At 46.8% G+C, this 18,068-nt stretch overlaps 1 protein-coding gene across 1 annotated transcript in view; it reads left to right on the top strand.

Moving 5' to 3' along the window:
- Positions 1 to 18,068, top strand: part of LOC147717619 (E3 ubiquitin-protein ligase TRIM39-like) — a 249,692-nt gene that overhangs the window by 91,679 nt on the left and 139,945 nt on the right. The window contains exon 4 of the mRNA XM_086924410.1: positions 10,704 to 10,726. Within this exon, the coding sequence (XP_086780536.1) occupies positions 10,704 to 10,726 (23 nt within the window). The remainder of the gene's footprint in view (positions 1 to 10,703; positions 10,727 to 18,068) is intronic.

An 18,068-nucleotide genomic window follows, 5' to 3' on the forward strand; every position in this document is an offset into this window, starting at 1 on the left:
CGTGCTCTACAAATTACTTGATTGATTGATTGATTGAAAGATCATAGTGCCAAAAGCTGACATATAGTCACGCATCACCAGGTCAAAGTCGAAGGTTAAGGCTGACCGCGATGGAGTGCCGTTCGCAGCAAAGAAGCCTGGTCAGTGCTTACCTTTGGACTTCTGAAGAAGAATGACTGCTGCACTGTACAAGAGTGCTCAGCAAGGTAAAGTTCAGCGGAGCAAGGCTGCAGAAGGTGTCAGAGTACTGAGGTTCATAGTCAGGTGGCCTTGGGGCAAAGCCGCAGTGAAGATTTCTATGTTCAGACTTAGTCGCTGAAATGGAAGTCGAAAAACTCAGCTAGATGAAGCAGAGGACTGTAGCCTAAGACAGTCCCATGAGTTCGGATACCCCTTTGGCAAGGGACAGCTGAAGCTGATTTGCTTCTGCGGAGAAGAACATAGCAGGAGGAGCCACAAAGTCAGTACAGCCAGCAATGCATCTCAGGTAGATAGGCGAGCAGGTTGGTCCGAGTCTCCTCTTGATTCTCAGAGCACTTTTTGGCTACATTTTGTCTAAGTCCTCAGTTGTGGAAATTGGCCATCTGGGCACCTTTAGCAACTCAACAAGGGTCTTGGACTGGTGAGACACCTCTCTGGAGTTCAGAGCTCACTTAATCTGGGTCCTGGTATGGGTTCAAGATAGTGGGAGCCTGTTATGTATCTGTGGATCTGAAGAGGAGGCCAGCAAACTAGCCTTTGAAGTCACTTCTGATGGTTCTGGGTTCAGGTGTAGATGCAGGGCTCAAGAGCAGGGCTGGCCTCTAAGTGTTCAAGGCAGTCTCCAGGCTGCAAAGCAGTCTTTCCAGGTACAGCAGTAGTCTGGTATGGCACACAGAAGGTCAAAGCAGCAGGCAGTACTCTGATAGTCCTTCTGCAGGTCCATTAGTGAACTGAAAAGTGTTTTGGAAGGTTCTACTTTTTTACCCTGGTACCCTTGTTCTGGAAGGTGAGAGAAGTTTCTGGAAAAGGTCTTTGAAGTACTTGGAATTTCCTGACACCCCTGCCCTGGCTCCACGCTGCCCCCTGAGATATTACACGGTAATTAAGCCCTTTGTGTGACTATTCTCTGTGCTCAGCTCCAACGCCCCATCATACAAGCTCATAGCCCACTCAGGCACACCTAATCCCTCTACTGTGTGACTGTCTGGGAGAAATTCACAAAGTCTACCTGTCAGCTACACAAAGTCATGTTATTCAAGACAGGCTGCAGACAGAAAGGGCTTCGGGCCGGAAAATGCCAACTTTCTAAAAGTGGCATTTTAAAAATTGTAATGACAGTTTAAACTCTACCCTTAAAGAGCATTTATTATTACGATTTCATAGGTGCGCAACATGACATATCTGCCTCCTCTCAATTGGGAATTACAGCTTATTAAATGTAATATGGAATCCCCAATGTTGTCCAAGGGTTAGGGATAGGCCTCACTGTAGTGAAAAATTAATTTGGGAGTTTGTCGCTACCAGGACATCTAAAACCTAAAACTACATTTCCAACCTTTTAATTACAATGCTCCTTGCCCTATGAGCTACCTAGGGCCTACCTTAGAGGGGAATTTTATATGGAATAAAAGAGGAGTTTAAGGCTTGGCAAGGGGGTTTAAATGCGAAGGAGACATGGCAGAGTAACACTATATTCAGACTGCCATGACCGGCGTAGGACATGTTTTAAAGTGCTACTAAAGTGGGTGGCACAATTAGTGCTGCAGGCCCATTGGTAAAAACAACAAATGATGGACAGAATGTTGAACAACGTCAAGCATTTAATTTACAGGCCCTGGATATATGCTCTACTACTCTACAAGGGACTAATACATAAGCCAATTATGTAAATGCCAAGCAAACCATGTTTAGGGGAGGGAGCACAAGCACTTTAGCACTTGTTAGCAGTGGTAAAGTGTGCAGTGATAAGCCAACAAAGACAAATTTCATCAAAAAGTGGAAGGCAAAAGGCAACATGTTTGAGGCTGACCCTGCAGAGAGGGCCAGGTACCTACACTGTGGCTCTGGGATAGGTGACTCAGTGGGGAAATTCTGCTGAGAGTGCTGGAGAGTGAGGGACCACTTACACAAGCTATGATTGACCAGCCTACTATTTGGTGATTACATCGTAGTGCACCTGAGATTACATGAGCCCAAGGCTTATTGGCCCAAGAGTTATGTATATGGCTTAGGGGCAAAGGCCCGAACAACAGTTCAGAGGGGCCAATCTATTTGGGCACTTCTAAAGGCTCAGTTGCAGCAAAAGATGACTACCACCATTGATAAGCTGGATGCAATTAAACAGGTCAATCTTCAGGCCAGTGAATGTGGAGACATTGGTTCTACAGCTTCGCGAGCCAATGTTCAATTGATGCTGACCGAGTTCGAAAAGGAAATGGGACAATTGTGACAGGGCTTTGTGAAGCCACTTGGTGACACTCTGTGGACCATTTAAAAGTAGCGACAGCTCAAGAGGCTCACCAAAGGGCTAAACTGATTATGAGACTTGAGGAACTGGAAAAAAGATGCAAGTGGCTGTTCAGCTAAGCTGAAGACGGTTAAAACCGTTCTCGGCCAAACCAAGAGGGGATCAGAGGCATTCTGAACTTAATCTCGAAACAACACCAACCTCAATGTGTACACGATTTGTTTAAACCACTCCTGCAGGGCTCAGAAGGTCTCTTGTTGAACTAGACCTCACTCACAGAGTATCCAGCTCATATAAAACACAGATCAAGTTCCTCATGATGTTCTCGCTAGAGTTCAACTCTTTAGATGGAAGGAGGAAATACTAAAACCAGCTAGACAGTCCAAACCCAAAGTGCTCCGAGGATCTACCTGGACTTTTTTCTAAAATGTCTCGGCTATAACGCTGGCTAAGAAGAAGTCCCTGAAAATAGTGGCAGGCTATTTACAAGGTCACAAAACAATATCAGTCGGGCCTGCCCATGCGTCTTCTATTACAGTATGAAGAAAAACAAGCCTTAGTAAGGGAGACCGGGATAGGAACCGCCGAAATGGAAATCGGGCCGGGAGGGAGGGGAAACTGATGTCTCTGTAAGGTACTGACTCTACTGAAGACTGAGCACAGTTGAAATACCATTACCTGTTTTCTTTATTTTATTTACTGTTTCTAATGTTTAAAATCACTGTTAACTACACTGTCGAAGAAATACGTATCATTTGGATGCGATTTGATGTACTGCATGGAATGCTGACTCAAATTCAATAAACAGATGTGTAAAACAAAAAAAAAAAGATAAACAAGCCTTGTTCTCTACAACACAATAAGCTATTTCCCTCTTCCAGCTAAAAGGGGAACCACCCTAAAGGAAGAGCAGCTGGAAAAATCAGCGGCCTACATGGAGGCAACAACAAGCAAAGAAAGCTAGACCAGGAGAAGCAGCAAAATCTTATTATAGAGACAATTGTGCTTGGATGATAATCCTCAATCAAGGGACCCTTGAAATGTGAGCTGTTGAATATAAATAATCATGACCTATGAGGCTTGTCCTTCAAAGGTGCCTCTGGACTCAAACCCATTGGCTCTCTTTGTTCTGCTCAGTCCCTAAGGATTTCTGAGAACCCTGGAGGAATAATGCCTACTGTCACACAGTACGATAGGGTGGCAGGTTACTTAGAGCAGTTGTTGAATGCTACAAATATCCTTTCAAATTAATGTATTGTAGAAAGGGTCTTATAAATGTAGTTTATTGTGTGCTAATTTCACATTCTTTTTGTCCGTTAAATCAGGGTGGAGGTGGGGAGGCGGGAGATACCACCCCTTGACTTCAGAGAAGTTGGCCCTACTGATGAGGTTTAGAAGATGTCTGCAGTGTGTAATGAGGGGAGAGCCTCCCTGACACACACCAAAGCTCTGTGTAGTCTGACAGAAGAAACAAGTTGGGAAGGCTCTCCATTAGTTCGAGTTTTACTGCTTACTTCTGTTATTGTTTTTATGTTTGTCTCTTACTATGGCCAGGAAAATATTGTTGACCACATCACAGCTGAGAAGGTGGAGGGTCTATTGAGCAGCCTCAGGACTACACTGCGGATGGAAGTTGGTGGGTCTGTAAGGCCTCCTTTTACACCTGCGATGCAGGACAAGGGACCGACCCTGAATGTTTTGACTTTCAATGTACATGGTCTCCATTCCCCAGTTAAGAGGAAGCTGCTGCTCCATTGTCTCCATATGAAAGGGCAGATATAGTGCTATTTATTACAAGAGATGCACCTCTTACTCAATGGCGTTAAAATATGCCAGTCCCGTTACCACCCGCAGCAGTTCCACTCTAATGCATTGGTCAAGACTAAGGGTGTCCCGGTTCTAGTAGGGTCTATGACCCCTTTTCATGTAGTCTCAATACATTGAGATACCGAGGTGAGAATGATACTGTTTAATAAGACGATTGTGGACAAAGCTAGGACAATAGTATCGGTTTATAGCCCAAACCAAGGTAAGGAGCAGTTCTGTTCTTTGCTCTACCCCTATATACCCCAGTGTTCATTTGACTACTTGATTGTTAGGGGTGGCTTTAATGCAGCTCTTGAACCGAGTATAGATATATCACACTCATCCTGGCAGACGTTAAACCCCACCACCCCCACTTTCCTGGTCATGGGCCTTGATGATCATACTCACAAATTGACTACATTTTTGTCTCCCAGTCTGGTTACTCTAGGGTTGGAGCTTCTGAATAGACAAACAGGTTTTGTCAGATCATGCACCAGCGACGGTAACTATACTTGTTTCCTCCCCGGAGGTGCCATCCTATAGGTCCTAGGACCTGGAAAATGAACGAAGTAGCATTTATATGAACATTAAAGTAATTTTCAACTACTTCTTTTATGAAAATTAAGCAGAGGGGAAGATGTGTGTGACTATATAGTGCACCGCCAAGTCAGTATTTAAGGGTGAACTATTCAAAATACACTAAAACTTTCCTACGCATGGTCAGGACCCGAAGATTAGAGCTTGAAGTGGAAACTGCCAAACTGAAACTAGGTTAAATAAAAAAAGGTAGGAAAACACAAAGTCTTATGCAGAGCCAAGCACGAGCTGGAGGTGATAGTGACAGAAGATACTTCCCACAAGTTGCTGGAAATTAATCAACTGTCAGAGCAGATAGGTTGTTGGCCTATAAAATACATATGCACAAACAAGGAATTATGTACTTTGTTGTGGACAATGAAGGCTACCTACACATAAATGATTCAGGAATTCTAGAGACCTTTTTACATTATTACACAGCTCTATATGGGAGAGAGCAGTGCAGAGCTCAATTGCAGGATGAGTACCTGGCAAGAATCTGCTTTGCCAAGGTGAACACAGAACTAAGAGATGAGTTGAACCAACTGATAACAGTAGAAGAGGTGGCACAGGCCATTAAAATACTCCCTAACAATGAAGCCTAACCCCCCAGTGGATTCTCTAACTCTTTCTACAAGGCCTTGTCACTACTCCTTTCACTCTTACATGACTTTGGTCTACAGCTCTTTCCTTGTCACCCGGGAGGTAACTCCATCAATGATGGAATCTCTCCTTGTACTAATAGCAAAACTGGGCAAAGATCCCCCAGGATCACAGGTTCTATTGCCAGATTAACCTCACAAATAGTGACGTGAAGGTCTTCACTAAGAACTTGACCACTAGGCTGAAGAGGGTGTGGCCCAGCGTAGTCCCTCTCCATCAATCCGGTTACACTAGAGACAGGCATACAGGTGATGACTTCAGTTTGGCCCTCAATGTAATTGACAAGGCATCACCACCATGAGATCCCAGGTCATACTTCTCTCACTTTGTGAGGAGAAGGCCTTTGACCATGTTGAGTGGGAAATCTAAACAAAAATGGTAGATAGAACAACTGTAAGCCCCCAAATGGAATCTTGTGTGTTGGAAAATTATACAAGACTCTCCATTAGACTCCGAATAGAACTGCGCCTTTCAGAACACGTAGATTACCCCAGGGAATGAGACAGGGGTGCCCCTCTTGCCCTCAGTGTTTGCCTGGAAGATGGGGCCACTGTTGTTCCAGCATGTGATGGCTAATCCAAAGTTAACAGACCAAGAAACAAGGGATGGACAGGTAAAAATGGCCTTCTTTGCAGAAGATGTTTTATGACCAATCCTTCCACATCCCTCTTGGCATTGATGAGAGAACTGGACCAATTCCGACCTGTAGCAGGATTCAATGTTAACCACCAAAAATCCAAAGCAATGGCGGTGGGAGAAAATCAAGAGGACAGTGAGACAGTTACAGCCAGCTTCGACATCTGGCACTGACTTTTCCTCTCATAGTTTTGAGCAAAATACCTCTGCTCCTTAACACTCTATTTAAAGACCTCTATCGATGGCGTAGACTGGACATCTCATAGGTGGATAGGATAAACTGCATTAACAGAACACTATGTAACATCTGCTCTATTTTACCAGTGATGGTCCCCCTGAGGATTTGAAATCCATGCAAATAAATGTGGGCTTTTATATGGAGTAATAAAGTACCATGCATGGCAAATCTCTCCTAACAAGGAGCCCAGCAGAGGGGGGCATGTGAGTCCCCAGAATGAATCTTTACATATTAGCCGCACAGCTGTCTCCAGTTCTTGTATGGCGCTCCTCACATGCGGAGAAGTCCTGGTGCCTTAAGGAGCTGGAGTACAGTAACCACGGTCTTCACCATTTGGTAAGGATTGCCCCCAGGGTTCACCGCTCTCTGGCTACTGTGGTGTGATCAGTTCTGGAATAAGGGGGTCTGAGCAAGAGGGATAAATACCTTTTCTTCACCCCTGATCCCGGTGGCTGGAAACCTTGGAACTCCTGTATGGCAAATTGATAAGGAATACCTATCTTGGGAGGGAGTGACACATTGTGCCTTGGCCAGCTACATGTAAATGGAACCCCGGAGACCTGAGGTCAATGTCCTAATGATTTCTTGTTCAGATCCAAATATCTCTACCAAACGATGCAAGTCCTGCACTGGGCTAGAGAACCAAAAGTGCTGAAATGATGGGTGGGAGAAACTACTGGGGTGGAAGATATATTCTCAGATGGAGATACCAAAACAGTGATGTCCCGACTTTATAGAGCAATGGACAAGAACACTCCCCTATCAAAGCTAACATATATGAAGACATGGATGGAGTACTGACAGAGACTGACTGGAGTTTGATCCACAGGGTATGATTTTACACTTTGAGGTTTTGCATAGCGAGATATTCTAAACCTAAGAATAATAGTGCAGCCCCTCTGAGGATCACTTCATTATTTTTCTATTTGAAAGTGACAATACCGTGTGAGATCCAAATGTAAGATGTTGAAAATGTAATTGTCCTGATCTCTTTGACATTGTCTGTAACTGTATATTATTGTGTGTATCAACAGTATGTTCTGGCATAGGGAAATGTTTACACATAGTTGTTAAAATAAAAAACAAGAACTAGACTCGGGAAAAGGGGAGTGGGGAGATGGACACTGTCTTCAACTGGGGCAGCATTGCTATCTAAAGAGAACAGTAAGTCTTTCATGATTTTCTTAATAATGCAATTGACCTCAACCACCACAGTTGGGACCCAGAATCAATCCCCTGTCTGCCCTGCAGCCAACCCTGAACAGGGTCTGAAAACCTTCAGAGAACTTTTAAAAATCTAAAAGGTTGAATAGGTCAAGGAGTGGTATGAGACTCCTGATGGATTTCTGGTCCTTCCCAGACACCAGCAATGTCAGCTTGTGTGGAATGAAGTTAGGAGATGAAGATGGAGACACTAGTCTATGGTAACATAACATCTAGGCAAAACAGTGGTCTAAAAATACATGCTCATAAGTAAACATTACCATTCTGTTTACAAAGCAGTGTAGTTCTCCTGACCATAGCCATCAGCCAATGTTTAACTCAGCAACAAAGGGATAGCTGGCAAATATGTTACCTTCACCAGGGTTTAGGATTCATGATGTGGTTGGTTCATACTCTAACCTGCATCCATACAGCTGTAAACCCTGAGGTTTGAGGGTCAGAAGATGTTTGGTTAAGAATAGGTTTGAGATTTGTTTCCGCACAGAAAAATAGATTTGGGAAACTGTGATTTTATTTTTTGAAATGATAAATTCATAGACACAATTCACCCAATGGAACTATGTGAAGGCGGGCACTGGTAACAGGCAAGCTGGAGCTTAGCATCATGAGGTCCAGGATACGCAATGTATCGGATCTGAAGAGAATGGAACATTCAGGGGTGAGCGGAGGTTCTTTGAGGTGTGAGACAGAGCTTGGTTCAAAAGAGTTTATCCCACAGTCAGCTATGTGAGAGTGTTGACTGAAGAGAGGAGAGAGGTATCTGGCCTGCAGTGGAGGGGGGCAGCTCATACAGCTGTTGTGATCTTGGGCAAGTAGTGACTATGGGAACATAGGATCTCTACAGCAGCACCATTCAGGCGCAGGGGCTCAGAGGAGGAAGCAGAACCACTAAGATGGAGAGTTCATTGAAGCAGAGAGGATGTGACACAAGTACAACTTCACACGTCACTGAGAGAAGCCAGCGGCCTAGAACTGAGGGACTATACATTCACTCCTGCTTTTCCCTCACAATCCAGAACTTGTGTTCTTCCCCCAACAGGGGTGTGTTTTTTTCAGAGCGCAACCCTATCAGAGTTGTACCTGAAGATTAGAAGTGTTCAGTCACACCGTGTTATGTTGCAATATTATTATTACTATTATTATTATCTGTTTGTTTTGTGTCCTGGTGGTTATTGCTCTTTGTGCCATCTTCCCTTGCGTTCTTTGATGGTAATCTGCTGAGGTGCCATTGGCTTTATGTCCATAGTGATTATCATAATTGATCTGTATTGTATTACCTTCATGTCTAAAGTTTTGCTTCCCTTGTATAACCATTATTAATGGGTTATTCTTCATGGGGCCACAGCACATGGCATTTAATGATTATGGTACTGACCGCTGATGTGTGACCATTGGGTAGTATGGAGGCAGGCCCGTCTAAGATTCTACAGCTGATTACCATGAAGGAGCTCACCACGTCTGTTGTAGGGTTCCGTGTAGGGTGACAATCACATAGAGATGCTGCAACATGCACCTCTACACAACAAATGGCATCAGACTTCATGCGATACATACAGATCCGGCCAGCCGTGGTGTGGAACAGCGGTACTGAAGGAATTAGATACCTCATTCATTTATGACCATAACCAGTGCCTGCTCCTGTGCCCAGAGGAAGAGGTGCCTTAATCTAAACTAATCTTATCTTCTGGAAGGACCATTTATCTCTTTTGTTACAATAGTGTATTTTAGTATGGTTCTAGAGTCCTTTCAATGCAATCATAGGTTAATCAAGGAAATCTGTGCTTGCTGCTTTATCTATGGCTGTCAGTAAAAAATGTGTGTATTCATTAATATCCTATTAAAACATGTTTTGTCCTCATCTCACTAATAAGCATGCTGTAGATCTTACAAAGCCATCGTTTTCGAACTGGGCGCCCTTAGGCTTCCTGCACTTGCTTAGGTCACCCTACCAGCCCCTTTTTTGGGGTTTTTGGTGTAATCATAGGACCAAATGATTTTTACCATAGATGTCATAGTAATCTCAGATCACAGCCCATGATGGTAAAAGGTTGCCAAATATTCATTGATCTATCACTGGTCCAGGAAGGTTCAAGGCGGGCCATTACAAGTGAGGATTTTAGCCAATCTTCTGTTTTAGGGGGGAGGGGATCTTTCCATTTTATACATATCTCCCTACGGGCGAGCAAAATCAAACATAACAACAACCTTCTGTGTATCTTTGTTAATTCTGAGGTAGAGAGTCCATCATTAGCAAAAAACGCTAATGAACCATTAACCTCGATGTTAACTTTAAAGATATTGTGCAGATAGTCTCCAACCCCCTTCCAAAACAACCCTAATTCGGGACACTCGTAAAACATATGGATATCATAGGCTTTGGGTGCCATGCATCTAGCACCTTTTGGCTCAGGAAGTGGGGCGAATTTAGCAATTCTGGCAGGTGTATAATAAATGCGATTAGTGACAAAAAAGTGATTTTTCTTAAGGCTAGCTGATTTAATAAACTTAGACAGTGGTTTAAAAGATGGTTCTAAGAGATCACCAATGATGGATTCGAAGGGCGATTTGTTCCAAGCCGATGACTGCGATGGAATACCTAGATCATCTGCATCTAAAAGCTTTTTATACCAGATGGAAATTTCTTTATTCAACGGCTGAACAGATTGAAACAGGATCTCTGTATCCCAAATTCCTCTAATACCCCCATTGTCTGCCTCAAACCAAGATTTGAGTTATAGTAACTTAAACTTTGAAAAACTAGAACCTATCCTGGCTCTTAGCAATTCCTACTGAAGGATTCCGTTTGCATCCCCCAGATTGGACCATATAGAGACTCCTGCTCTCTTAATGGAGCCAGCTAAAACATCTTGAAGACGGCGTGGTGTCCCTGGGGAATCCCATATGGGGGCAAAATCGGAATAGTAGCCAATTCCTCATCTGGTTCTTAGTTTAAACCAAGTTTCTAGCGCAGTCTTAAGAACCTGTATTCATTATTATCATACGTATTTATATTAGTATATGGTTATTTGTAATTGCTTAGCTTGTGAATAACTTTTCTAAAATAAATTTTACTTTTTTTGTATGTTAATCTCTTCATGTTTCTCTCCCCAGGATGTGAAGACCGTGTTGAGCAGGTATGATTATCTTCTTTAACAACAATTCATACAAAACAGTAATGAGGATACATCATAGTTACTTTTATCAACCTACACTCTTACATATGTATTTTTTGCTCTTGGATGCCCATTGGATGAACCCATTTTCGATAACTCGCCATCTTTTATTTTGGTGTTAACAGCATAGCTTTTGCAGCGTCTGTACTATGATGTGTACTTGTTGTGTGACAGGTATTAAAATATTACTAAATGCAAGGGAACATTCTTGATCCTTGGAAACTCACTACTTAACTGGGAAAGGTAGTATAATATTTGTCCTTTGATTATTTTTGGGGGGTTTAATTGCACTCTTCTATATAGCTTTTTTTTGTTTAACCATCTTCCTGTTCAATTTCATTCTCGGTTCAATTTGTTTTTCAGTTTGCGCCCTGACAGCTCATGCGCTGTCTCTGCTTCTATTCGATCCCACCCGTCCCATTACATGTTGCTTCTTTTCCCTCCCACCCCCTGTCCAAATAGGTCCGCGTTGTGACACAGAATACTCATTTCCTTGTATCGTAAAATGTTACTGTGATTCTGTGTGCCTTCCAAATAAGCAAAAACAACAGGTGATGGACCGAATGTGGATCAATGTCACACACTCACCCCAGTCCAAAGATCTGGGCCCAAATCCATCGTTTTTTTGCACTCCACACCACCCTGGGTTAGACAATGGCGATATGCAAATCAGCTCTGACCCTGTGCCCCATGGGAACAGTCCAGTCCGAACTACAAAAGCCATGTCCTTCCCAGAACGGAATCAAGCATCCGAGAACTGGACCGGTTTCGAGGTAACACCTCATCAGCCCGGCTAGCTTGACTCCAGTGGTGTGGAGTGCCTGGGACCCACGTCTGGGCATCCCCAGCGCACTTAGGGCGGAATATGCAAAAACAACAGGTGATGGACCGAATGTGGATCAATGTCACACACTCACCCCAGTCCAAAGATCTGGGCCCAAATCCATCGTTTTTTTGCACTCCACACCACCCTGGGTTAGACAATGGCGATATGCAAATCAGCTCTGACCCTGTGCCCCATGGGAACAGTCCAGTCCGAACTACAAAAGCCATGTCCTTCCCAGAACGGAATCAAGCATCCGAGAACCGGACCGGTTTCGAGGTAAAACCTCTCATCAGCCCGGCTAGCTTGACTCCAGTGGTGTGGAGTGCCTGGGACCCACGTCTGGGCATCCCCAGCGCACTTAGGGCGGAATATGCAAAAACAACAGGTGATGGACCGAATGTGGATCAATGTCACACACTCACCCCAGTCCAAAGATCTGGGCCCAAATCCATCGTTTTTTTGCACTCCACACCACCCTGGGTTAGACAATGGCGATATGCAAATCAGCTCTGACCCTGTGCCCCATGGGAACAGTCCAGTCCGAACTACAAAAGCCATGTCCTTCCCAGAACGGAATCAAGCATCCGAGAACCGGACCGGTTTCGAGGTAACACCTCTCATCAGCCCGGCTAGCTTGACTCCAGTGGTGTGGAGTGCCTGGGACCCACGTCTGGGCATCCCCAGTGCACTTAGGGCGGAATATGCAAAAACAACAGGTGATGGACCGAATGTGGATCAATGTCACACACTCACCCCAGTCCAAAGATCTGGGCCCAAATCCATCGTTTTTTTGCACTCCACACCACCCTGGGTTAGACAATGGCGATATGCAAATCAGCTCTGACCCTGTGCCCCATGGGAACAGTCCAGTCCGAACTACAAAAGCCATGTCCTTCCCAGAACGGAATCAAGCATCCGAGAACCGGACCGGTTTCGAGGTAACACCTCTCATCAGCCCGGCTAGCTTGACTCCAGTGGTGTGGAGTGCCTGGGACCCACGTCTGGGCATCCCCAGCGCACTTAGGGCGGAATATGCAAAAACAACAGGTGATGGACATAAGGAAATAAGGAACGCTGCAACATCATTTATTGTCCTCCAAATATCATTTACTGAGTGAAACATTGTTTCTGCTGCGTTCGTTTACTTTTTACAAAATGCGGTGCTCACCAGTGCAGTACCTCTTGAGTGATTTCTCTTGCGAGATAAAGGAACCCGCTGAATTTGAACTTGAGGCTCGGACACAAGCCTTTATCTGCATTCCTCTAGGCCACTGCACCCTAGTTGCTGCACTCTATTCTGCACCACTTCACTCCATGCCACTGCATTCTACGCCACTCCACACCATTGCACTTTATGCCACTCCGCGTCACTCTACTCTGCATCACTCCACTCTGTGCCTGTGCACTCTATGCCACTCAACTGTATGCCACTCCACCCCATTGCACTTTATGCCACGGTCCGCCATTTCCCGCTACCAGGGGGCAGCTCCTCCCCTAGGGCGGAGGAGCGTCGCCCCACTGCTTTCTCGCAGTGCGAGAGAGCCAAAACATAAAATGGTAATAACTAAAAGTTATGTTTCCTTTGCGCATTGCGGGCGGCGGTGTGGGGGGGGGCTGCTCTGCTCTTTGAGCAGGGCAGTGGAAGGAGTGGTTTGCCCACTCCTGAATGCGCAAAGCCTGTTTGGTTGGCCCTCTCGGGGATGCGCACTCTGCCCTTCAGAGAACATGGCCACCCCATTAGCCCCTTGCTGGATAGCGTCCTGACCAATCACAACGCTGCGTGCAGAGTTGTGAATGACTGTGGGGAGGGAGCCTGGCTGTCTGCTTCCTGTTCTTGTTGGAGGCAGGCGAGCAGGAGCCGAGAAGACGGGGGACCCGGCGCAGTGGGAATGTAACTTTTAAAAAAATTATTATTTATTTCCTCGCCACCCCCAATGAATCCCCACCCCTCGCGTCCGCCCCCCCACCCACGAGCAATGCTAGCCGCTACTGCCCTCTACACTACTCCACTCCATGCCACTACACTCTACTCTGCACCACTATACTCTACCCCACTGCACTGTTCACCACTCTACTCTGCACCCTTCTATGCCACTGCACTCCACACCACGCGACTTTACTCTGCATGATTGTTCTCTACACCACTACACTCTACGCCACTCTACACATCTCTACTCTATTGCACTCTACATAGCTCTACTTTGCACCACCCCACTCTACTCTGCACTCTACACCATTCTACTCTCCTCTGCATAACGTTACTCTATGAGACTGCACTCTACGCCGGTCCACTCTGCACCACTTCCCTCTCGGCAATTCTACTCTTCTCTGCACCACTGCACTCTACACCACTGCACTATATACCACATGACTCTGTTCCACTCTACAGCATTGTAGTCAATGCCACTAAACTTTACTCTATGCCAATGCCATCTACCCTAGTGCACTCTGCACCACTGCCCTTTATGCCACTCTACTCTACTGTGCACCTTTCCACTCTATCAATCACCAATCATTAAATTTCTAGAGCGCGCTACATACCCGATAGGGTCTCAAGGCGCTAGGGGGGTGGGGGGTGCTGCTACTGATCGAAGAGCCAGGTTTTGAGGAATCATCTGAAGGCCAGGAGGTCCTGAGTCTGTCGTAGGGTGGTTGGGAGGGTGTTCCAGGTCTTGGCGGCGAGGTAGGAAAAGGATCTACCGCCGGCTGTGGTTTTCCGGAGGCGAGGGACTGTAGCGAGGGCGAGGTTGGCTGAGCTGAGGCTTCGGGAGGGGGTATGGAAGCTGAGTCGGCTGTTGAGGTAGGTAGGTCCGGTGTTGTGGAGTGCTTTGTGTGCGTGGAGGAGGAGCTTGAAGGTGATCCTCTTGTTGACGGGGAGCCAGTGCAGGCCTCTCAGGTGGGGTGTGATGTGGCTGCGACGGGGGACGTCGAGGATCAGTCGAGCTGAGGCGTTCTGGACTCGTTGTAGCCATTTCAGGAGCTTGTTAGCAGTTCTTGAGTAGAGGGCGTTCCCGTAGTCGAGTCGGGTGGTGACGAGGGCCTGGGTGACTGTCTTTCTCGTGTCGATAGGGATCCATTTGAAGATTCTGCGGAGCATTCGGAGGGTGTTGAAACAGGATGCTGATACGGCGTTGACTTGCCTGGTCATGGAAAGGGTGGATTCGAGGATGACCCCCAGGTTGCGTGCGTGGTCCGTGGGTTCCGGGGCTGTGCCTAGTGAGGTGGGCCACCAGGAGTCGTCCCAGGCCGATGGCGCGGATCCGAGGATGAGGACCTCCGTTTTGTCTGAGTTCAGCTTCAGTCTGCTGTCCTTCATCCAGTCGGCTACGGCCCTCATTCCTCTGTGGAGGTTAGCTTTGGCGGTGTGGGGGTCTTCTGTGAGAGAAATGATCAGCAGGGTGTCGTCGGCGTAGGAGATGATGTTGAGATTATGTTGCCGTGCGACGTGGGCAAATGGAGCCATGTAGATATTGAACAGTGTTGGGCTGAGTGAGGATCCCTGTGGAACGCAGCAGATGATCTCGGTGGTTTTTGAGCGGAAGGGTGGGAGGCGGACGCTCTGGGTTCTTCCGGAGAGGAAGGATGTGGTCCAGGCCAGGGCCTTCTCTTGAATACCGGCGTCCTGGAGGCGTGTTGATAGGGTGTGATGGCAGACTGTGTCAAAGGCTGCTGATAGTTCCAGGAGGATGAGGGCGGCTGTCTCTCCATTGTCCATCGGGGTCCTGATGTTGTCAGTGGCGGCGATGAGGGCGGTCTCGGTGCTGTGGTTGCTGTGAAAGCCGGATTGGGAGGGGTCCAGGATACTGTTGTCTTCAAGGTAGCGGGTTAGCTGTTTGTTGACGATCTTCTCTGTCACTTTCACCGGGAACGGGAGCAGGGAGATGGGCCAAAAGTTCTTGAGGTCCTTGGGGTCTGCCTTGGGTTTCTTCAGAAGGGCGTTGATCTCAGCATGCTTCCAAATTTCCGGTAGGTGGCTGTCTCGAAGGAGCAGTTGATGGTTTTCCGGAGGTGGGGCGCGATGGTAGCACTGGCCTTGTTGAAGACGTGGTGAGGGCAGGGGTCCGATGGGGATCCGGAGTGGATGGAGTTCATGGTTTTGATGGTGTCTTCGTCGCTGATGCTGGACCAGGTGGTCAGGCGGTTGGTGCGGGTGATAGTCGCATGGGTGGTGGGCTCAGTGGTGAGTGCGGAAGCCGGATTGGGAGGGGTCCAGGATACTGTTGTCTTCAAGGTAGCGGGTTAGCTGTTTGTTGACGATCTTCTCTGTCACTTTCACCGGGAACGGGAGCAGGGAGATGGGCCGAAAGTTCTTGAGGTCCTTGGGGTCTGCCTTGGGTTTCTTCAGAAGGGCGTTGATCTCAGCATGCTTCCAAATTTCCGGTAGGTGGCTGTCTCGAAGGAGCAGTTGATGGTTTTCCGGAGGTGGGGCGCGATGGTAGCACTGGCCTTGTTGAAGACGTGGTGAGGGCAGGGGTCCGATGGGGATCCGGAGTGGATGGAGTTCATGGTTTTGATGGTGTCTTCGTCGCTGATGCTGGACCAGGTGGTCAGGCAGTTGGTGCGGTGATAGTCGCATGGGTGGTGGGCTCAGTGGTGAGTGCGGGGGGGTCGGAGTTGAAGCTTTCGTGGATGTCGGTGATTTTGCAGTGAAAAAAAGGTGGCCAGGGAGTCGCACAGGTTTTGCGATGGTGGGATGTTGTTGGTGTTGGAGCTGGCGTTATAGAGTTCTTTCACGATATTGAAGGGCTCTTTGGTGTTGTGTGCGTTGTTGTCGAGTCAGTCCTTGATGCGGTCCTCTTGGCGGACCTGATGAGTTGGTGGTGTCTGTGAGTGTCGCTCTTGAGGGCTGTGTGGCTGTCTGGTGTACGGTCATGGAGCCATTTCTTCTCCAGCTTCCGGAAGGTGTGCTTGGAGGTGCGGAGGTCTTCGGTGAACCATGCAGCTTTCTTGATGGTGTGGCTGGTTGTGGAGGTCTTGAGAGGGGCGAGGGTGTTGGCGCAGTCGCTGATCCACTGTGTGAGGTTGGTTGTGGCTGTGTCTGGGTCGGTGGGTGGTCTTCGGGCGAGGGAAGTCGTCAGTTGGTCCTCAGTGATCTTGCCCCAGCAGAGGCGCGGCAACTGTTGGGTGCGGTGGTGTGTGGTGGGTTTCCTGAAGGTGAAGTGGACGCATCTGTGGTCGGTCCAGTGGGGTTCAGTGGTGCGGTTGAAGGAGATTTGGGGGTGTCATATGGATACTTCGTTACATATATTGCGTAAGTTAGCATGAGTGTATTACATGTCTAACAGCCATTTCTCCTTCGGCTTCAGTTTTGCACACGACACCTACTTGTTGTTGTCGCTTTCAACCTAGAAGCGGCGATGTGATTTATTTGAGAATAATATGTTATTACTATGATATCAGTTTTGCTTGGTACACTCGGTACAACTGTCTGCACACTGAGAGCTGCACACTCTAAGAATAACCTAACACAAGGTTGCTGGGAGGCCTGATCCTTGCACCACATTAGACATAACACTAATAATGTTGCTGCCAACATTGGGCTCTACGCGGGTTTAAGATAGAGTTACAGGGAATGAATCAACACATTTGATGCTGCGCATGAAGAGAGCTGGTAGCTGTTGATGTGATCTACTCCTACTGACATTTAGAGGTATGGGCCCGCCCTGCTGGAACCCTAATGAGACCTTCTTAGATATAATATAATATGCTAAATAGGGTGCGTAAAATATAGGTGATACAGATTTCTATAGATTTTGCATTGTAACATGCTATCACCTTTTGCTTACTATGGATTAGTGACTATGCTGATAACTCTGATTTCTATAATATGCATTTTGGTATTATACAAGATACTGCGTTTGAGAACCTTGCATTGAATAATAAATATTTCAAACTTGCACGTGTGTTCTTTGACTCTCAGTTTTGGTTTGAAATGATTATATAACGTAAGAGTGTTCATGTGTTCCACGATTCCTGAGGTATTCTAAAGATCATGTTCTGGTTTGTCTAAGACATTGATCATTTCATAATGATCAATGAGACACTGTAGCTAGCTCGGTAAGGGGATTTCTGATACTGAGGTGAGTTTTGGATCATCCTAACTCACTGAGGTTCTAGATCTCTATGCACAGTTCTGTGGGAGAACGGAAACCCTGCTACAGGGGCTTGCGGAGAAGATGGGGTCCAGTGTGTGTCCGGTGGAGTGGGTGGGTGTCGTCACGAGCTGTTTGAGTCTGAGGTTGGCGAGAACTGGCGATTAGGGCGGTGGAGTTGGCGTTGTTGTTCTCGAGGTGGAAGTTCAGGTCCCCGAGGAGAATGTAGTCCGTCGAGGGTGTGGGTGCTGATGAGGTCGGTGATGGTGACGCTGAACTGTGGTCGGGGTCCGGGAGGTCTGTAGATGAGTGTTCCTCTGAGGGTGGTGTTGGGGTCGGTGTGAATCTGGAAGTGCATGTGCTCTGCAGTGGTGAGGGTGTCGTC

Source organism: Lissotriton vulgaris, chromosome 5 (genome assembly GCF_964263255.1).
Source record: "Lissotriton vulgaris chromosome 5, aLisVul1.2, whole genome shotgun sequence".
NCBI classification, from domain to species: Eukaryota; Metazoa; Chordata; class Amphibia; order Caudata; family Salamandridae; genus Lissotriton; species Lissotriton vulgaris.